This window comes from Bos taurus, chromosome 14 (assembly GCF_002263795.3).
Source record: "Bos taurus isolate L1 Dominette 01449 registration number 42190680 breed Hereford chromosome 14, ARS-UCD2.0, whole genome shotgun sequence".
Lineage (NCBI taxonomy): Eukaryota > Metazoa > Chordata > Mammalia > Artiodactyla > Bovidae > Bos > Bos taurus.
In genome coordinates this window covers 67,101,457-67,124,664 of record NC_037341.1, presented here as the reverse complement: position 1 = coordinate 67,124,664, position 23,208 = coordinate 67,101,457, and the positions used below count along the sequence as shown (strand labels likewise).

At 40.3% G+C, this 23,208-nt stretch overlaps 1 protein-coding gene across 3 annotated transcripts in view; it reads left to right on the top strand.

Moving 5' to 3' along the window:
- Positions 1-23,208, top strand: part of CPQ (carboxypeptidase Q) — a 560,471-nt gene that overhangs the window by 425,779 nt on the left and 111,484 nt on the right. For all 3 annotated transcript variants that reach the window (NM_001076248.1, XM_005215675.3, XM_015474539.3), the window contains exon 6: positions 8,651-8,742. In NM_001076248.1, the coding sequence (NP_001069716.1) occupies positions 8,651-8,742 (92 nt within the window). The remainder of the gene's footprint in view (positions 1-8,650; positions 8,743-23,208) is intronic.

Here is a 23,208-nt window from a genome sequence, read left to right as displayed (position 1 = left end):
GTTTCACCTGTGTTATTTGGACTTTGGTTTCAGTAAAAGTGGAGCTTAACTTTCTGAACTAAGGAGTAGCTGGTATGCTTTAGATTAAATGAAAAGACAGTAGCTATATATATACTTATGTAAATAAATATACTTATGTAAATATATACTTATGTATATACTCATGTAAATATGTTTATTCACTCATTCATTCAGTCAGTCAGTAAACAGTTATTCAGCACTTGTTGCATGTCAGGTACTGGGTCAGGATTATGAAAAAGAGAAACAAGTAAGTCTCAGAAAATTAATGATCTAGTGGGGAGATCAATATGTAAGTGTGGTTGAAAATCGACAGAGAAGTCTGTAGGAAGTTCTAGAAGAACACTGAGAAAGGAACAGCCAGCTTTTCCCTAGAGTTAGGGGCTCCTTCTTAGATAAAGTAAATATTAGCAATGGACTTTGTCAAATGAATAAGAGCTTGCCAGGTGGAAAAGTAGAAGGAGCATTCTAGATAGGAAGAAGAGCATCAATCTACAAAGGACTAGAAATCTGAGATAGCATGGCATCTTGGGTCAGGAACAAGTAGGAAGTATGTGGCTGGAGCTTAGGGTGAGAGGTAAAAGCAGGATGAAAAGAGTGGAAAACTGGATAAGGGCCAGAAACAGCCTTCACACCCTGGTGGTCACAGCGTTTCTACTTCAGCAGTGATTAATCATGATTTTCCTGGCTAATAGAATCCTAATCGTTATAATGAGGTAGGACTGTTCCCTTTGAATTATGGAAATTATAACTATTATGACCTGCTCCACAAACACAGGTTATAAATATGATCACATCCTTCAATCTTCTGTACCATTAATCATCCAAGCCTCCATAGACCTTATTAGCAGGAAGTCTATTATCTCCTAGAGGTTCCTGGAACTTGACTCAAGACAAATGGGTCATTTCTCCTCCAGAAACCTGTGGCTGGATCCACTTGTGACTGCTATTCTTTCTGTCTGCTGCACGGCACTGTTCACAGTCTTAAGTTACAGTGGTACCCATTTTGGGGAACAAGGTTACAACTCCCCTTGCTGATATTCCCATCCTCAGCTGTTGTTCTCTAAATCATAACCTCTACTAGAGTGGCTGGATCTGGAAGAGCTTCTGGACTTGGCCACATGCTAGTCTAAAATTCGCCTTTCCCTTCAATCTTACTCCATTGTGTTGAGCCCAGGACAATAATAACCCAGATTCCTCTCTTTATCAAGGTCATTTTGTTTTAGTGGTTTCCAGGACCTTCCCTGCCCTGGGGCCTTTAGTCATGGTCACCCAGACCAAAGCTATAGTTTTCCCAGTGGTCATGTATGGATGTGAGAGTTGGACCATAAAGAAGGCAGAGGGCCAAAGAATTTATGGTTTCGGACTGTGTTGATGGAGAAGACCCTTGAGAGTCCCTTGGACAACCAGGATGTCAAACCAGTCAATCCAAAAGGAAATCAACCCTGACTGTTCATTAGAAGGATTGATGTTGAAGCTGAAGCTCCAGTACTTTGGTCGCCTGACGCGAAGAGCAGACTCATTGAAAAAGACCTTGATGCTGGAAAAGATTGAGGGCAAGAGGAGAAGGGGATGACAGAGGATGAGATGGTTGGATGGCATCACCAACTCAATGGACATGAGTTTGAGCAAGCTCCAGAAGACAGTGAAGGACAGGCAAGTCCATGGGGTTGCAAGAATTCGGACACGCCTTAGTGACTGAAGAACAACAGCACTCTGCCTCAACAGTTCCCTCATCCCCAGTCCTCCATCTGAGGAAGCAGCAGTCAGAGCACTGACTTTCCTCCCAGAAGGCTCCTTTTACACTCTGATTTATCTCCTGCCTGGTATCCGGGTTGTTTTGTCAGAAAGCTCAAGAGGCAGTAACCAGCAAGATGGAGTTTTACAAGTTTGTTGCCCTGCCCCACTGCCCCCCAAAAGTGCCTAATTGCTTTATATTTACATGACTTTGAAAGATACCAAGTGATTCTTCTGAGAACAAAAGATCTTCTTCCAAGTGATTTTCTGTTCCTGCCTATAAAGAGTAGTCACAATTTACTTGACAAAAATAATGAATCTTTGTGTAACCATGCCCCCTGTTTTAAAAAATCAGTGTAATGTTTTCATATATAATGAGCTAAGTAAGTTGGCCAAAATTGAAATAGGTCTCAACCCCCAAACCTATGTGCTTAACTACTATGCTCACTGCCTCATCTCATTCAGTTTATGCACTAATATAACATTATAGGCTTCCTTGGCGGCTCAGGTGGTAAGAATCCACCTGCAGTGCAGGAAGCCTGGGTTCAACCCCTGGGTTGGGAAAATCCCCTGGAGGAGGGCATGGCAACCCACTCCAGTATTCTTGCCTGGAGAATCCCCATGGACAGAGGAGCCTGGTGGGCTACAGTCCATGGGGTTGCAAAGAGTCAGACACGACTGAGGGACTAAGCACAGCACATATCATTATTTTATACTAGTCAAGTTTATTACAGAACTGCATAATAGATGCAATCATGGCTGACTCTTTGCAACCCCATGGACTGCAGCCTACTAGGCTCTTCCATCCATGGGATTTTCCGGGCAAGAATACTGGAATAGGTTGCCATTTCCTCCTCCAAAGAATCTTCTTGACCCAAGGATCAAACCCGAGTCTCTTGCATTGGCAGACTTATTCTTTACCACTGAGAAGTAGACTTCTCTAAGTGCAGATATTGAATTGTTGATAAAGAGGAGCTGGATAACAAGTGTATTTATGATCTAAAACTGTGAATATGTAGAAATTGAGTATATTTACTGTAAGAGAAAATTGTGTTTTCTCTGCAAAATTTGGGCTTCCCAGGTGCTGTTAGTGGTAAAGGACCTGCCTGCCAGTGCTGAAGACATAAAAGACACAGGTATGATCCCTGGGTTGGGAAGACCCCCTGGAGGAGGGAATGGCAAAGCACTCTAGTATTCAGGCCTGGAGAATCCTATGGACAGGGGAGCCTGGGGGGCTACAGTCCATGGGATCGCAAAGAGCTGGACATGACTGAAGTGACTTAGCATGCATGCATGCTGCAAAATTAGGTCTCAGAACAGAGAAGAGTACTTACATAGTTTTGGTAGGATTGAAGCGGAGTAGTAAACAGGCATTTGGGTTAATACACTTTGTTTATAAATAGTGTTCTTTAGAATTCATAATTTGGAAAATCTCTCTACAGGGGTAGAGTAATCTAATTTGGGCTCAGTCCTCATCCAAGTGTAGGACAGTCAGTTGACCTTTCCAATTTATCAGTTTTATTCTCAGCCTTCTTATCTTTAAATTTGATAACAACAAAAAATAAACTCCTACCAGATTATTTTCACCCTTTCTCATAGACACTGTTTTCCCAATAGCGTTATTATTCTCCTCAATAAAATGAAAGTGAAGAGCGTGTATGTCATATTTCATAAACAAAGGCAAAATTCTGACGTATTATCCATAGTCTACATTCTTTTAATAGAAAACTGGAATGCTATATAATGTTTCTTGTACTCTCTAAAGTTCTAATTAAAAATTCCAGGAGATCAAGAGATCTCTGGGCAGTTTTGTTATATTGATGGGGGAACTATTTGCTTATCTTCTGACAAAACCTCAGTGAGACATGACTCCAAGCCTGCTCAGCCCAGAGTCCTTCCTATCAGCTCAAAGACTTATTTCCTGTTCTTGCCTTAGTCTGGTGCTGTGAACCACTGAGCCAGGGCCAGAGCTGTGAGCTAGGACTCCTACTTTACCCTGGTTTTGCTACAAGATGAGAACCCTGCCTTTGACCTTGAATCATTTTGTTGTGTTGCTGTCAATATTATTGCTTTATTATTGTTGTTGTTATTTTTGTTACTTCATATACTTAAAATCCCCAGCTTTTAAAACCAGTTTGAATTTGAGATACACAATAAATTCTGTTATTTAGAAATGATAAATATAGACATCCCTTATGTCAACTTCACTCAGCTATCAAATTTATTGTGTGTATGTGTGCATGTGTTTTTACTTTATCCAGAAACTAAAAATTCTGATTGTCTTCAGTTTTTAAAGTGAGGAAGCAACTTCTGTTTATTTGGAGGTAGACATGCTCTGTGTTGGAATGAGGGCAAGAGATTATGTGTTTTTCCACAAGCTAGATGAAACTTGTATCTTCCCCTTGGCTGCGAGTGCATTCTGTGTAAACAAAGATGTTCTGCGGCTCCTAGGGAAGAGGAACGAGGAAGATGCCTCTTTCCTGGTTCTCTCACTTCCTAGAAATCGCTGGCACAGGCTGAAGTTCATGGAGTGATGTAGAGAGAAGCTAACACACGATTCTTGAAAGCCTACTGTGTGCCAGGAACTGTGCTTCATATTTACTTAAATGCCTCATCTTATTTAATTTTCTTAACAAAGCCATGAGGCAATTACCCTTTTCCTTACTGTGTAGATGAAGAAACTGAGGCTCAGAGAGATTAGACAACTCGCCCGAAGTCACAGAGCTAGAAGGGGCAGAGCAGGGACACCGAGTTTATTGAGATGCCAGGGCCAACACCTCCCTGTGCCCGCACTGCCCATCTGTGGCCCGGGAGCTCGAACTCCAGGCTAGAGGCAGGGTCGAGGGCTGAGTGAAGGCTTTTTCTCTTAGGCTCTAGGGGCAACCAGAAGGTCAGAGCAGAAAAGAGACCTTGCAGCTCCGTCGGTATCTGCTTAACCGCCCGTTTCCCAACCTCCTCTGTTGGGCCTTCACCTTGATTGTGGAGCGGAATGGGGACTGAACTTCTCCAGGACTGAGCGGGGGTGGGGGTTTCTGTATCCTCAGGGCCAGCTGTGCACTAACTATGCTGTTGTTGTTTGCAGGTTTTAGCAGTCCGTACTTCAAACAGATCACTTTTTTGTTCTCTTAATGGAACATCATTGGCCACCTGGCTGATTTGAAATGTGAGGGAGACTAACCCTGTACAGCAATGGTTTGCAAGTTAGAACACCAAGTCTATGGGGATATTCAGAGCATTTGCTTTGAAAAATTAATTTTTCTCTAATTTGTGCTAAACTGTCACTTGATCCCTATTTAGAGGATGCCATCATTTTAATAATTTGGTACTGTTTTGCTGGTAAAGGCAGAGATATGTAAACAGAAAGATTTTTTTCCCCTTTTATATGGGTTTCAAAAAAAGTTCAGAATTTTCATTTGCAGCACTTTATCCTTTTTCTTTGACTGTTTTCTCTGTTGCAAGCAAAATGCCATTTGGTTCAAGTTGACATTAAGCACATTTCTGTTTGAGGAGCCAATGACTGTGATCTTTAGATAGACTGATTAGGTTTCTTTCTCCAACAACAGTTTGTGCTATGAAAATGAGTAGGCAGTTTGACTCTGTGGAGCAGGCAGTGGGCCTTTCAGGATTCTTTTTCAGCAGGGACTCAAGTGACTTGGGAAGATTGTACTGAGTATTTAGATGCCCCTTCTCTCTATGGGTAAAAGCATATGCTCTGTGCCTGACTATCCATTATGTAGTTTTATAATTCATTCATTGAGCATCTGCCACATGCCAGACAGAGTGTCTTACATACGTCATCACATCTCATTTCATCCTCACAGCCACCCCGGGAAATTGTTATGTTATGAACACGTAATATTCCCTCCACTCTTCAGATAAGGAAGCTGAAGTCCAGGTGGAAACATGTCTCAGCGGTCACACAGTTGGTGCCTGTTGATAGCAGGGCTCAGCAGATCTGTCCACATTTTTCAACTGCAATACTTTGCCTGGAAAATGAACTAGCAGGAAAGTTTAGGAGATGAGGCTGGGATAGCGTTAGAGAGCTTTGAATTTTACCCTAAGACACCACACCTTGGATTTATTTATTAATTTGGTACCTATTTCAGTTCAGTTCAGTCACTCAGTCATGTCTGACTCTTTGTGACCCCATGAACCGCAGCACGCCAGGCCTCCCTGTCCATCACCCAGAGTCCACCCAAACCCATGTCCATCAAATTGGTGATGCCATCCAGCCATCTCCTCCTCTGTTGTCCCCTTCTCCTCCTGCCCTCAATCTTTCCCAGCATCAGGGTCTTTTCAAATGAGTCAGCTCTTCTCATCAGGTGACCAAAGTATTGGAGTTTCAGCTTCAACGTCAGTCCTTCCAATTAACACCCAGGACTGATCTCCTTAAGGATGGACTGGTTGGATCTCCTTGCAGTCCAAGGGACTCTCAAGAGTCTTCTCCAATGCCACAGTTCAAAAGCATCAATTCTTTAGCACTCAGCCTTCTTTATAGTCCAACTTTCACATCCATACATGACTACTGGAAAAACCATAGCCTTGACTAGATGGACCTTTGTTGACAAAGTAATATCTCTGCTTTTTAATATGCTATCTAGGTTGGTCATAACTTTCCTTCCAAGGAGTAAGCGTCTTTTAATTTCATGGCTGCAGTCACCATCTGCAGTGATTTTGGAGCCCAGAAAAATAAAGTCTGACACTGTTTCCACTGTTTCCCCATCTATTTCCCATGAAGTGGTGGGACTGGATGCCATGATCTTAGTTTTCTGAATGTTGAGCTTTAAGCCAACTTTTTCACTCTCCACTTTCACTTTCATCAAGAGGCTTTTGAGTTCCTCTTCACTTTCTGCCATAAGGGTGGTGTCATCTGCATATCTGAGATTATTGATGTTTCTCCCGGCAATCTTGATTCCAGCTTGTGTTTCTTCCAGTCCAGCGTTTCTCATGATGTACTCTGCATATAAGTTAAATAAGCAGGGTGACAATATACAGCCTTGACGTACTCTTTTCCTATTTGGAACCAGTTTGTTGCTCCATGTCCAGTTCTAACTGTTGCTTCCTGACCTGCATACAGGTTTCTCAAGAGGCAGAAACCCATCTCTTTCAGAATCTTCCACAGTTTATTGTGATCCACACAGTCAAAGGCTTTGGTATAGTCAATAAAGCAGAAATAGATGTTTTTCTGGCACTCTCTTGCTTTTTCGATGATCCAGTGGATGTTGGCAATTTGACCTCTGGTTCCTCTGCCTTTTCTAAAACCAGCTTGAATATCTGGAAGTTCACGGTTCACGTATTGCTGAAGCCTGGCTTGGAGAATTTTAAGCATTACTTACTAGCGTGTGAGATGAGTGCAGTTGTGTGGTAATTTGGTACCTATTTATTGGGCACCAAATATGTGTGCCAAACAGTCTAGGCGCTGGGGGCATCACATTGAACCAGAAGCTTGCAGTGTGGCTCTTGGAGGTCTTGAACAGAGAAATGACGTGCTCTGGCATACGGTTTACGAGGGGCCTGCTGACTGCAGTGCAGACCATCACCTGCAGAGGGGCATGGACTGTGGCAGGGTGACCAGCTTGGAGGCGACTGCAACAGTCCACACAAAAATGGGTGGGGCTTGGACCAGCATGGGAGCAGAGGTGAAAAGTTGGATTCTAGATAGACTTAGCAGGAAACACCAATGGGATCTGCTGAACAATTGGATGAGGAAATTGCTTTTCTGAGCTTTAGTTGGAACTCAGGTCAGCCTGCCTCAATTCAACTCAGTTCAACAGTTGGAACTCAACAGCCTGTGCTGTTTGATGTCAAAATTGCTCAAGTGTAAAGTCATTTCACAGTGTTTCATTTAGTGAAAAGCTTAACTCCTTTTCAGTACCTTAGCACTAGACTTATACAAGGAAAGAATACTTGTCGGTGTCCAGAGGAGGAGGAACAGAGCTCCGTTTCCCAGGAGCACTTATCATCCAGGCTGCAGTCAACCAGCCTGCTCCCTTCAAGAAGGCCACGTGCCTGGGTGGCAGCACTGGTCATTATACTCGATGCTTGTTGTATGTCCGTCTCGTAGCCATTCATAGTCCTTCCCTACGGCTTCCCTGCAGTGAGGCAAGAGGAAAGGTCTTCTTAATGAGGTGTAAGCCCCACTTCATGTTTTTCTGCACTTATTATTTCTCAGAAGCAACATCATCAGGTCCAAATCAGAAACAAGTTTCAAGTCTTGATCAAAAAGTGGAACTCCCAGCATACTGTTTGACCCTTGTAGTTAACTTTTATGGAGCTGACACCATCACTCAAAGATGGTTCTAGATATGCCAGATCTGCCAGTAACTTCAATGACTGCAGGATGTACGTTTGTATTTCCCAAGTCAATGAATGCAGCATTGTGTTTTCTTCATGATCATTCATTACTAAGGATAGCATGGGCAGTTGGTTATACTTGTGGATTTAAACTAAGAAGCAACCCCTTACATACCTTATCTTGAAGTAGAGACTAATCACTGGGTTTCAGTTAATCATGGGAAGGAAGGCCTCAGGATCTGCCTAGAGTCTTCCTAACTACATCTTCTGGATGGACTCTAGTAGCCCAGTGAACTTGGCCATCAATTGTGTCCTACTGGGCACTTTGTCCAGTTAAAAATATGAATAGAGGCTCTCACTCCCTGGGCTGAAGACAGCAGTCGCCACAATCCCTTTCATCATTAACCTGCCCTGGAGACTGGCCCTGAGGGTCCTCCTTTGCTGGGTCAGCCACATCGTGAATCAGGCAGCCACACCAGCAAGAGATGAAAGGGCATACCTCTGATTCCCTCCTGCAGAATTCAGATGAGAGGCTCTGCCATTTTTTTTTTCTTTAATTCAAAATCAACTGAAGAATCACTTGTTTTATTGTTATTCCCAGGGCTGCGTCCAAAGAGAACCCTGCGTTTGGTGCTCTGGACTGCGGAGGAGCAAGGTGGAGTTGGTTCCTCCCAGTATTATCAGCTGCACAAGGTAGGAGAGCAGCCGTGGACTGCTGGGCATTTGCACGTGTAATGTCAGTGTCAATGCACCAAGAGCACTGACGCTTCTGGTTTGAAAATTTCCTCTATTGTCCTGAAGACTCAACAGTACTCTGTGGTAGGCTGACCCTGGCAAACACCCCTTGCAGAAATCTTCTTCATTCAGCCCCATAAAGGAGAACACCCTGGTGAGCTGAGGAATTTTCTATGTCTATGTTAATCTGTGGCATTAGAAAGATTCCACTTGGTATTTAGCCATTTTCGTTGACTCTCCAGTTCTGCTGGGCTCATGTATGCCAGAGAAGCAGTAATAGGTTCACAGTCCCTGTTCCTATTGAGCCCACCCCCATGCCCCAAGGTCCCAAGTGCTGGTATTTGAAAGCCACATCCTAAGACCTTGAGTCAGCCAGGAGCGTTGATAATGGCCGTGGGAATGGCAGCAACCAAAGGTCTCAGACCTGGGAATGTGGAGGGCAGTATGGTTTGACACTGACCAAAATAAGGCAAAAGTGAAGCTTGAGGCAAGAAGGTGATAGTGGAAAATCATATATAGAAATACAAGACCGCATTTAAGACAGGGAATAGGGGCTCTCAAGGCAAAAGAAATAAAAGCAAAAATAAACAAATGAGACCTAATCAAGCTTAAAAGCTTTTGCACAGCAAAGGAAACCATAAAGAAAACAAAAAGACAATCAATGGAATGGGAGAAAATGTTTGCAAATGACTTGATCAACAAAGATTTAATATCCAAAATGTACAAACAACCCAATCAAAAATGAGCAGAAGACCTTATAAGACATTTCTCCAAAGAAGACTTATAGATGGCCGAGAGGCACATGAAAAGATGCTCAACATCACTAATTATTAGAGAAATACAGATCAAACCCACAATGAGGTATCACTTTACATCAGTCAGAATGGACATCATCAAAATGGCTGCAAATAGTACATTCTGAAAGAAAAGGGAACCCTCATACCCTGTTGGTGGGAATGTGAATTGGTGCAGCCACTTTGGAAAACAGTAGGGAGGTTCCTTAAAAAATGAAAACTAGAACTACCATATGACCCAGCAATCCCACACCTGGGCATATATCTGGAAAGGATGAAAATCCTTAATCTGAAAAGATACATGCACCCCAGTGTTCATGGCAGCACTAATTTACAATAGCCAAGACATGAAAAGAACCCAACTGCCAGTCAACAGATTTATGATGTGATAAGTCTGTTGACTGGCAGTTGGGTTCTTTTCATGTCTCGGCTATTGTAAATTAGTGCTGCCATGAACACTGGGGTGCAAGTATCTTTTCAGATTAAGGGTTTTCATACATACTGGAGAAGGCAATGGCAACCCACTCCAATACTCTTGCCTGGAAAATCTCATGGATGGGGGAGTCTGGAGGGTCAAACATGACTGAGCGACTTCACTTTCCCTTTTCACTTTCACGCATTGGAGAAGGAAATGGCAACCCACTCCAGTGTTCTTGCCTGGAGAATCCCACGGATGGGGGAGCCTGGTGGGCTGCCGTCTCTGGGGTTGCACAGAGTCGGACACGACCGAAGTGACTTAGCAGCAGCAGTAGCATATATACATACATACATACAGTGGGGTATTATTAGTCATAAAAAATTGACATTTGCAGCAACATGAATGGACCTAGAGAATATCATACTAAGTGAAGTATGTTAGACAGAGAAGGATAAATATTTTATGATATCACTTATATGTGAAACCTGAAATAATACAAATGAATGTATATACAAAACAGAAACACAACCACAGACATAGAAAACAAATTTACGGTTACCAAAGGGGAAAGGGAGTCAGGGTAGCGGGGGATAAATTAGGAGTATGGCATTATCAGATACAAACTACTATATAAAATAGATAAGCAACAAGAATTTACTATATAACAGAAGATATACAGAATCTTGTAATAACCTATAATGGAAAATATTCTGAAAAAAATATGTATACGTAACTGAATCACTTTGCCGTATACCTAAAATTAAAACAATATTATAAAATCAACTAAACTTAATTTTTTTTTTAAAAATGAGGGATAGGGAGATTAATGTCAAGAACAACCTTTGAGAAAGGGGAGAAGGGGCAAGATGTACAAGCGCAAATCAAGTGTTAGTGTAAAGCGGAATTCCCCAGTCAGTGGCCGTGCTCAGCAGTGACGGCTGAGAGGAGGAGCGGAATCTGGTCTGCAGGATTGCTCTCCCTGCATCTCCAGGCTGAAAGGAGCACATCTTGTAAGTTTCAGTTATCTAAATCAGAGAGAGGTCTGTTTTCCAAGTTGTGTTTATATCCTTTTTGATCATTTGACAAAGTCAGTCTCTGTTACCCTATTTCAGTTATGCAGAGCTTAAGAATGAGTTCAGGGTCACAAATTTGGTTCACTAAATATTGTTACTTTCTGTACAAAGGAAGACCATGCCTTTTGCCCAACTCTTTCTCTACTTCAGTTCTTAAGGCCTCAAGTGTTCATGGAAAATAAGATTAATTCAGATTATGTCCTTTGGTTGGTGGGTCAGTAGCATCATCTTCTCTCCATTGTAGTGGACAAGATCAGATAGGAGTCATTCTAAATCCAGCAACATTCAGTTAATATTCTCTGAGAATCTACCGTCTCAGACACCATAGTAGGCATTAGGTTTACTGTCATTAAGAAGCCTCACCCTGACCTTACTGAGACAGCTGTCAAAAGAAGGGCACCGACCACTGAACTTCAATCACAATATAATGTGTTAAGAGTGTTCTGATAAAAAATAAATCAGCGATGGAAGAGAGAGAAAATTCACGTAACCTGGGCTTCGGGAGCAGTCACAATGGACTACATGAGAGAAATGACATCTAAGCAGAGACTGAGGACTAAGCAGAAGCCAGGTAAGGGAAAAGTGTTGGCAAAGAGGAAGTGAGTCCGGAGCAGTGGGACCTCCATGCGCCAAGGCTGGAGGTACAGAGGTCACTGGACACAGTAGAGACTGACAGACTGGCTGCTGCATCGAATGCAAGATGCCATGGGAGAAGCAAAGAAGAGAGAGAAAAAGGAGCCTGGATGAGAAGGTGCAAACCATGCTTAGAAGTTTGCACTTTATCCAGAGGACAAGGGAGTCATTAAATTATTTTTAAGAAGGAGTGTCTAGAATCTATACATATTAAAAACAAAACACCTAAAGGAACTCTTTTAAGCTCTGTCATTCTCTACTTCAAGAAAAAAAAATTATTTAATAATAAAACTGCAATGGCTCCAGCTTGAAATTTCCTCAACCATTGAAATTCCTTAGATCTGAAAAAAAAAATTTTATTTCTCTGAAGATATTGAGTTTTGCTGTAGTTTTGTAGTAGTAACATGGATAAAATTAGAAATTACTGGATTTTAAACTTCTAAGAGGTTGGCAGGTATGAACACACACACACATATATGCATATATACTCAAAGGACATGCAGTGAACCTGTTTTATCTTGAAAACATCCACGTTGCCTTCATACAAATGTGTCTATATACTGGTGGCTGGTCTGAATTGCAATTTCAGGGATCAAAAGAAGAAATTCCAGAAGGAGAAAACATAAGCCTTTTGTTTTAGGATAGCTCTTTATCTCTCCTTTAAAAAGGCATTCTATGTGTTTTACAAGACACAACCAATTCTGAAGGACTTAATTCTATACTCTTATGATTAGCATATGGATCTAAGAATTGTCAAGAGCAAATGATTTCTGGGTGGCTGAGTTTAACTTTGAAGTAACTATAACAAGGACCTCATCCCTGAGGAGTAAGTGAGTTTGAGTGAGTAGTCAGGAGGGAGGAAAAAAGGAAAGCCACCCTCCTTCATACGGATGAGAACTGCCTGACAAATACCCTTGGCATCGGTAGGAGTGATAACAAACAAGAACAGAACTTGAATTTTGTAATTGTAAAAAGAAAAGATTTGAACTTTTAAAATAACTATGCTAGCATTTTTATGATATGGTTATTAATGATCTATATCAAGGATCAGTAAGTTATGGCCTGTGGATTAAATCCATATGTTTATGTACAGACCTCAAGACAAGAATGCTTTTATGTTTTAACTGATTATGTGACTGAGATTGTATGTGGCCTGCAAGTCCCAAAATAATAAGTATCTGGCCCTTTACAGAAACGGTTCATTGATCCTTAATTTATATGATAAAAATCATAAAATATTTTCATGTTGTTTCCATACAATAATTTATTTATAACTTTGTATGACCTAAATGATAATTTTATAGATTTTATTTGGAGCCAGTTAACTGTTTTGCAGACAGATATTATTTCAATATCATAAATTCCATTACCACTCTGTTTTTATGCATTCTTATTTGGTGTAGAGTTTTACCATAAAGTTAGCTAGACTTTCATAGCATTAATTATAGAGAAAACCAGTATGCAAAAAATTTCTTCTTTTTGTATGTTTGTAAAAAATTATTATTTCTTCTTTTTTTGTTGCCCCGAATATATTCTTTTTTCATCATTATAGAATCTTTTCAACATTAAAAGTACTATAAATATTACTTCAGTGGATATGTATATAAGCTAAATTTTCATGGGAATAAAATTAATATTACCATTTATTATCCTTTTCTTAGGAAATATATCTTTGTTTATAATTAATATATTCATAGAAAAATATATAAAATTAAAATGATTTAAAATCATATGCTTAAACTTATTACCTAATTTTCAAAATTGTATTCAGATTGAGAGCTGCCTTTACTTCATAATTATGCTTTCTTATAAAGTATTAGTTCAATTATTTAATAATTGCTAGCCTTACTTAATTGTCATGAAATATGTGAGGCCATTTGTGGTTTGCATATAAATTTTGAAACGAAAATCGAACTTTATTGTGGTATCTAAAACACTTTACAAGGAAGCAAATTCCAACTGAAAAAGGTCTATGAGCATTTTAGCAAGCATTACTAATAAATAATTCAAACAGGAAATACTGAGTTTTTCACTATATTTTGGAGTCAACTTGAATAGAAATCATTCCTGGTGTCCATCCAGCATGCCCGTAACAATTCATAGCATAAAGTCCCATAAGGGCTGTAGGGCTGTGTACATATTATTCTCTTTAAAAAACAAAAATGGCAAAAACACCACAGTATTATAAAGTAATTAGCCTCCAATTAATATAAATAAATTAATTTTAAAAAGCTATTTCACATATTTTGATAAACTGTAAACTTTTCTCTCCTAGTGTGGAAATCCTTCCACAGTCTCCATACATTATCACATGAACTTGAGAATTATTAAAATGTACATTGTTTGTACTCTATTGATTCATTTAAAAGTAACACATTTTTCAGGAGCTTCCCTGGTGGCTCAGTGGTAAAGAATCCGCTGGCTAATCCAAGAAGACTGAAGAGACGTAGGTTCTATCCCTGGTTTGGGAAGATTCCCTGGAGAGGAACATGGAGGTCCGCTCCAGTATGCTTGCCTGGAAAACTCCATAGACAGAGGAGCCTGGTGGGCCACAGTGCATCGGCTCACAAGGAGTTGAACATGGCTGTGACTGAGCAACTCACAGTGTGAGGTGTGCTCATGTGATAGAGTAGTAAAGTCCCATCAGTCGGCCAGTGGGAAATTTTTCCAGGTCCTGTAACTATTTTGGAGTACTGATGGGGGCGTATTAGGGGTGAGGCTGGTGAATTTCTTGGTGGGAGTAGGCGGCCATTGGATGTTTAGGTGAAGGGGCCACTCCTCCTTACCCTCAGCTAACTTCCTGCTTAATGCATGGCTTCACAAGAGAGGCAGACGGGACTTAGCAACTAAACAATAACAATACAATTTTCCTGCTGCTTTATTGAGGAATAATTAGCACTCAGTGATAAAATGTGCAGTTATGCTATCTAACTGTCTCATCCTCTTCTGTACTCTTCTCCTCTTGCCCTCAATCTTTCCCAGAATCAGGGTCTTTTCCAATGAGTCCGCGCTTCATATCAGGTGGCCCAACTATTGGAGCTTCAGGTTCAGTCTGTCCTTCCAATGAATATTCAGGGCTTATTTCCTTTAGGATGGATTGGTTGGATCTCCTTGCAGTCCAAGGGACTCTCAAGAATCTTCTCCAACACCACAGTTCAAAAGCATCAGCTCATCAGTGCTCAGCTTTCTTTATGGTCCAACTCTCATATCCATACATGACTACTAGAAAACCCATAGCTTTTACTACATGGACCTTTGTCAGCAAAATGATGTCTCTCCTTTTTAATATTTTGTCTAGCTTTGTCATAGCTTTTCTTCCAAGGAGCAAGCATCTTTTAGTTTTGTGGCTGCAGTCACTGTCTGCAGTGATTTTGGAGCCCAAGAAAATAAAATCTGTCACTGCTTCCACTTTTTCCCCATCTATTTGCGATGAAATGATGGGACCAGATGCCATAATATTGGTTTTTTTTTAATTTTATTTTATTTTTAAACTTTACATAATTGTATTAGTTTTGCCAAATATCAAAATGAATCCACCACAGGTATACATGTGTGCCCCATCCTGAACCCTCCTCCCTCCTCCCTCCCCATACCATCCCTCTGGGTCGTCCCAGTGCACTAGCCCCAAGCATCCAGTATCATGCATCGAACCTGGACTGGCATCTCGTTTCATACATGACATTTTACATGTTTCAATGCCATTCTCCCAAATCTTCCCACCCTCTCCCTCTCCCACAGAGTCCATAAGACTGTTCTATACATCAGTGTCTCTTTTGCTGTCTCGTACACAGGGTTATTATTACCATCTTTCTAAATTCCATATATATGCATTAGTATACTGTATTGGTGTTTTTCCTTCTGGCTTACTTCACTCTGTATAATAGGCTCCAGTTTCATCCATCTCATTAGAACTGATTCAAATGTATTCTTTTTAATGGCTGAGTAATACTCCATTGTGTATATGTACCACAGCTTTCTTATCCATTCATCTGCTGATGGACATCTAGGTTGCTTCCATGTCCTGGCTATTATAAACAGTGCTGTGATGAACATCGGGGTTCATCGCATAATACTGTTTTTTAAATGTTAAGTATTAAGCCAGCTTTTTCACTTTCCTCTTTCACCTTCATCAAGAAACTCTTTTAGTTCATCTTCACTTTCTGCCATTAAAGTGGTATCATCCACATATCTGAGGTTATTGATATTTCTCCCAGCAGTCTTGATTCCAGCTTGTGCTTCTTCCAGCCCAGGGTTTCTCATGATGTACTCTGCATATAAGTTAAATAAGCAGGGTGACAATAGACAGCCTTGACATACTCCTTTCCCAATTTTGTACCAGTCCTTTGTTCCATGATCGGTTCTAACTGTTGCCCCTTGATCTATATACAGATTTCTCAGGAGGCAGGTAAGGTGCTCTGGTATTCCCATCTCTTTAAGAAGTTTCCACAGTTGTTATGATCCACAAAATCAAAGGCTTTGGTGTAGTCCATGAAGTAGAAGTAGATGTTTTTCTGGAATTCCCTTGCTTATTCTATGATCCAGTGTATGTTGGCAATGTAATCTCTGGTTCCTCTGCCTTTTCTGAATCCAACTTGTACATCTGGAATTTCTCAGTTCACATACTGCTGAAGCCTGGCTTGAAGGATTTTGAGCGTTACCTTGCTCCTAGTCCTATTGCCACTGCTGATTTTTCCAAATTTGCTGACATATTAAGTGTAGCACTTTAACAGCATCATCTTTTAGAATTTGAAATAACTCAGCTGGAATTCCATCACATCCACTAGCTTTGTTCGTAGTAATTCTTCCTAAGGCCCACTTGACTTCACACTCGAAGATGTCGGGCTCTAGGTGAGTGGCCACACCTTCATGGTTTTCTGGGTTATTAAGATCTTTTTGTATAGTTCTTAGGTATATTCTTGCCACCTCTTCTTAATCTTGTCTGCTTCTGTTAGGTCCTTGCTGTTTCTGCCCTTTATTGTGCCCATCTTTGCATGAAATATTCCCTTGGCATCTCCAATTTTCTTGAAATATCTCTAGTCTTTCCCATTCTATTGTTTTCCTCTATTCCTTTGCATTGTTTACTTAAGAAGGCTTTCTTATCTCTCCCTGCTATTTTCTGGAACTCTGCATCCAGTTGTATATATCTTTCCCTTTCTCCTCTGCCTTTTGCTTCCCTTTTTTCTCACCTATTTGTAAGTCCTCCTCAGACAGCCACTTTGCCTTCTTGTATTTCTCTTCCTTGAGGATGGTTTTGTTCACCCCTTCCTGTACAATGTTACGAACCTCCATCCATAGTTCTTCGAACACTCTGTCTGCCAAATCTAATCCCTTGAATCTATTTATCACCTCCACTGTATAATTATGAGGGATTTGATTTAGGTCATATCTGAAAAGTCTAGTGGTTTTCTCTTCTTTCTTCAATTTAAGCCTGAATTTTGCTCATGATCTGAGCCTCAATCAGCTCCAGATCTTGTCTTTGCTGTCTGTATGGAGCTTTTCCATCTTTGTCTGCAAAGAATATAATCAACCTGATTTTGGTATTGACCATTTGGTGATGTTCATGTGTAGAGTTGTCTCTTGTGTTGTTGGAAGAGAGTGTTTGCAATGGCCAGTATGTCCTCTTGGCAAAACTCTGTTAGCCTTTGCCCTGCTTCATTTTGCACGCCAAGGCCAAACTTGCCCATTACTCCAGGTATCTCTTTACTTCCTACTTTTGCATTCTAATCCCCTATGATGAAATGGATATCGATTTTTGGTATTAGTTCTAGAAGATCTTGTAAGTCTTCATAGAACCATTCGACTTCAGCTTCTTCGGCATTAGTGGTTGGGGCATAGACTTGGATTACTGTGATGTTGAATGGTTTGCCTTGGAAATGAACCCAGATCATTCTGTCATTTTTGAGATTGCACCCAAGAACTTCAATTCAGACTCTTTTGTTGACTATGAGGGCTGCTGCATTTCTTCTAAGGAATTCATGCCTACAATAGTAGATATAATGGTCATCTGAATTAAATTCGCCCATTCCCATGCATTTTAGTTCACTGATTACTAAAATGTTGATGTTCACTCTTGCCAACTCCTGCTTGCTCACGCCCAGGTTTCCTATTGTGTGAGTAGTATATAGCACAACTTCTTCATCCATTCTCCTACTTATGGTCATTTGGGTTGCTCCTAGCTTTAGCTGTTGTAAATAAGGCTGATATGAAATTTTTGTACAAATCTTTAGGTGAAGATATGCATTTCTTTTCTCTTCTAGGAGTAGAATTGCTGGCTCATGTGAGAGATGAATGACAACCTTTGTTAGAAACTGTCAAAGTGGCAGGAGGTTATACCATTTGACATTCCCACCAGCAACATACGAGAGTCTTAACTGCCCCCCCATCCTACCCAATATATAGTAGTATTTGTTAGACTTTTTATTTCTGACCATTCTTGTTGTTATTATTATTATTCAGGAATAATAATTTTACGAGATACAGTTCTGAAAAGTCCCCGGGAAAGTTCTGACTCCACTTCTAATGGCCATCATTGTTTCACCCTTTCCTGCTTCCTTGCCTTCATTCTTTGTTCAGTCTTATGATTTACCAAGATCAAAGCCCTTTTTACCCAGCATGAGATTTGTGGAGCTATTCATGGTTGGAGTGACCTTATTTCAATTTGAAGGAACACGGAGAACAGGTTATAGAAATGCCCTCCTCTCATGACCACAGCTGACTCCCTAGAGACAGACCTCACAGCAGGGTGGGGCTACTGGAACTCAGCTGGAGCCAAAGGGGGCCTGAGGCTCCATTGGGTTTTGGGAGGGAGATTTCCCTTATGTCCCCGAAAGAGTTTATTCTAGAAAGTGGGAAAAGGATGTCAGAAAATGTTTTGTGTTATTCTTTATTGATAAAATTATTATTTTTAAAAAATATGACTTTTTTTTGGTTGAATTCAGCTTGCATTCACTGAGAAAGGAATGTCGCCACATGTAGAGGCGATATTATTGTGCTCTAGTGATTTTCAAGAGTTTACTTATCAGAGTGGAATTTAACTTTGGAATTAAAAAACATTGCAGATGATTTTATTGAATTTTCATGTCAATGAGTCAAATGAGTGTTGTCCAGATGCCATTTGCCTAATCTACTTTTCATGGGAACAATGTTACTTTCTTCTCTACTCTTAGAAGGAGAGCAGGATGTCATTTCTCATGTCCTGAAACTTACAAAGGAGGAAAAACACCCTAGACTAGCTTCAACTCTATTGCTGGCATTTTTAAATCTTTTCCATTTTAAACAAAAATATGATCTGGCATAATTATAATGAGTAAGGTAGTCTGGCCTTGAAAAAGCCTCATTACACAAAGTAATCAAATAAAATAGATTGATATGTTCTATTCTGGCATGAAAAATATTTTAACCTTTTCCTGATTTATTGCACAAACTACTGGCAATTGAATTACTGGGATTATGAACACTGCTGTGTTCTGGTAGTCATTAATAAGGGCAATATTTTAAACAGGCTTTATTAAATGAGGGATGGGATGTATGATCATTCTAAATACATTAGTTTATCCTAACTCTAGCCAACTCTAAAACAGAAAAAGTTAAAATGAATATGTATAATATTTTGTCAGAATTTCTGGTGTTGCCACGCTGAGGAACAAAATTTCCTCTTTACTTATGTAAATATATAAAAATGCCAGCTTCTTTTAGTAGTAAAGTTCTTGCCAACTTCCCAACCCACGCTGGGTTCATGTTTCACTCTAAAATAAAAGATACTTGGAAATGCTTTTGAGAATTCTTCAATGTTATTTGGGCAAATGGATTTACTTTGGCATTTTTATTTTACCAACCCTATTGCTTCCATGTAATGTTGATTTAGTTAGGGTGACATTGCTAGAGAGAAAACAGTGTTGTACTCATCTGCAGCTCTGGTTATAAAAATAATAGACCTGATAGGCTCATTCAGCCTGATTGTGTCTGGACTGGGTCTCCAGAATGGCATTTCTTATGTCGTTAATGTTCCGTGCGGTATAGATGTACTAATCAGAGGTTATGGTTTCAGTCATTACTGCTGGGCTTCGATGCATCCATGTTTCTCTTTCAGTGCCTAGGTATTTGCATGAGTCTGTCAAGCACATCACAAAATTAGTTTAAATTTCATTTCTCTCAGTGTCTTTTTGGTCTGGAGCCCCATGTAGTTCCAACATTCACATAATTTCTACAGCACGCCTGGGAGCTCTTTGGGGTCTTATTCGAATTTGTGAATTTTATTTTATATTTTAAGGCAAGTGCTGTCTTTTGCATTTGTTTGCTTTCTCCTGAGAATTCCATTATGACTATGGGACTTTAGAATATTCTGTATTATATTTATATAGATGTTACGTCAGCCTGGACAGAGAGGTCAAAATATTTCCTTTGGTTTTAGGACAATCACAGTACGCCACCTTGTCAAAGAACACGAGTAGGCTTGGACTCACCTCTTTCTTTTAACTCTTTAGAAGGTATACTTCTTGGTGAAGTTTTTATTATTTTTTTCCATATAGGAGAAAAGAAGTCATTTGAAGTAAAAAGACTACCTGTGACAACTAGAAAGGAATCTTTGATCTTGCCTACAGCTGTGGGGCAATATTTATCATATTTATCATATGACCTTAAGTCACAGGTCACAGTGAAGTCTGGCTTGAGTATTGGTTTTAGCCCAAACATGTAAAGAACCACATCCTGACTTCTCTACTATGACTACTAATCCAAATAAGGCAACCACCTTTCAAAGCTGGTTCCAAGAACACTGTGGCAAAGCCACAAGGTTTATTGTGAATTCTTGTGGTTGGCATCTTACCTCATTTGTTCTCCATTTGTAAAACCATGACTGACTTCAGTTTGTACCCAGCCTGTTTTACTAGCTTACTAGAGGCTGCCTAGTAGGCACAAACAGCTTCTGCCTCTATTGCTAACCAGGTCGTGATCTGACCCAGAAGGATCCATAGCATATTTAGTGCATGAAGTTCCTAAGAGACCAGGTTGGCACACAAGGATACACAAATCTGAAGTGAGGTGTCACGCTTAGGCTCCCAAGCGACTTATGCATCACAAGAGCCTTTGGGATTAAATTGTCAGATCCCATGCACAAGTTACAGAGTCAACAAACCACTTTTGAACCACCAGCACTATTTTAATTCACCTAGGAATGTCATCTTCCCTTTGTCTTCTAAAGTGAGGGTTGGTCAGCTTTTCTTAGGGATCAAGTAGTAAATATTTTAGGTTTTCAGGCCATATGACCTCTCTATTCAACTCAGTCTTTATAGGTCCAAAGTAGTCATGGACAATACTAGACAAATGAGCCAGACTTTTCAAATAAAATATAAGAAGGAGAAGGAGAAAAAGGAGAGGAGGAAGAAGAGAGAAGAGGGGAGGAGAAAGGGCAGAAGGAAGGGAGGAGAAGGAGGTGGTCAGATATGACGTGCTGGCCATAGTATGATGATTCCTGTTATTGGGAAGAAGTTTAAAGAACTTTCTTCCAAATCTTTTTTCAATTTCATAATCACACCATTTGGAGAAAGAGGTTTGTAGCACATGATGGTATTCTAACATTTAGAGTGTCTTTAGCTAACATTTAGATTTTAATATGACTGTTATTTGCATGCTCAGCACTCAAGAGGTTTCAGTTTTTTCCCCTTAGATATTTGGCCAACAGAATACACCATTGCCAGGTCAGTCTGTCTCATTAGTCATAGCCCAGTGAGGCACACAACAAGTATAGTAAGCTGATTGGATGACAGGGTTAACATACTTCCTCAGTATTTCCTAAAGAAGAGCAGAAGATTTTATCAAGATAACTAAATATGATAACATTTGAAAATATATTTTAAATGGCATTTTTAAAATGTAGAAGCAACTTTGAAAGAAATGAACACTCTAATGTATAATATCTTGGCAGTTTTCTACTAATCCATAGCAATTGTCATTCACTGTTTAACCACATCCTAGTTTTATCCATAGATTTGCCTACTGTGTCTTTTTAAATCTGAATTATTATGTGAGAGAGAAGCTCTTTCCAGGAAACCCCAAGAACCTCATCTCTTTTGGTAATTAGTAGCCCTTCTAGAGGGAGAAGGAAATAGCAACCCACTCCAGTATTCTTGCCTAGAGAATCCCGTGGACAGAGGAGCCTGGTGGGCTGCTGTCTGTGGGGTCACACAGAGTCAGACACGACTGAAGTGACTTAGCAGCAGCAGCAGCCCTTCTAGAAGCTAGGACAAACGTAGACAGCATATTAAAAATCAGGGACATAACTTTGTTGACAAAGGTCCATATAGTCAAAGCTATGGTTTTTCCAGTAGTCATATACAAATGTGAGAGCTGGACCATACGGAAAGCTGAGCACCAAAGAATTGATGTTTTTGAACTGTGGTGTTGGAGAAGACTCTTAAGAGTGCCTTGGACTGCAAGGAGATCAAACCAGTCAATCCTAAAGGAAATCAACCCTGAATATTCATTAGAAGGACTAATGCTAAAGCTGAAGCTCCAAGAGTTTGGCCACCTGATTTGAAGAGCAGACTCACTGGAAAAGCCCCTGATGCTGGGAAAGATTGAGGGCAGGAGGAGAAGGGAGTGACAGAGGATGAGATGGTTAGATGGCATCACAGACTCAATGGACAGGAGTTGGTGCAAACTCCAAGAGATAGTGAAGGTCAAGGAAGCCTGGCGTGCTGCAGTGCATGGAGTCACAAAGAGATGAACACGACTTAGTGACTGAACAGCACAAGTCTTTCTAGAAGTTTGTCCTCTACTCTGGCTGCTGCAGTTTTTGTATACTTCTGCTAGAATAACACATAACCATTGAAAAATGGTCTGTTGATGATGGTTTGAGGAATGAATAGGCAGAACCAAGCTAGCAGGGCTGCCAGCAAGGTCAGTGCTAGAAAGCAGATACTGGATGGTGAGTTTACTTGGTACTCTGAGAAGGAGTGTGCAGAAGTCACAGTAGGTAGTACTGAAACTGTGTTACTTTCAGGACTAGAGATCAAACAGGGAACTGAGAAGCAGAATCATGGGACACAGCTGAGAGCACAGCCTGAGTATTGCCCGTAGTCCTTTGTCTTTCTCTCTGGAACTCATCCCAGTAGGTCATTCACATAAGTATTAACCCAAGTCCTGTGTTGTCTTAAAGATACCACTTCTCCCCTGATAGAGTAGATTATGGTCTGGCTTTCTAGCTTGCTTATCAGTTAGGATATAGCTATAATTCCTTCTGACTCATCTATTTGTGTTAAAAGCATAAAGATATAATTTTTTCCAAACCAAACGATTAGAACTCTCATTCCTTATTTTCTTTCAGAAGATCTCACTCTTGCATCGTCTTATCAAATGCTTGTACTGCATTTAAAATTATTCATTCTGGAAGCTGAGGTTACCCCTAGCAACCAGCAGTTTGCCTAAACTGCTTTGGTTTCAGAGTTCTCTTAAAGGAGAAGTCTCAGAATCAATTGCTCAAGAGCTTTTATACCCCACACAGCACAAT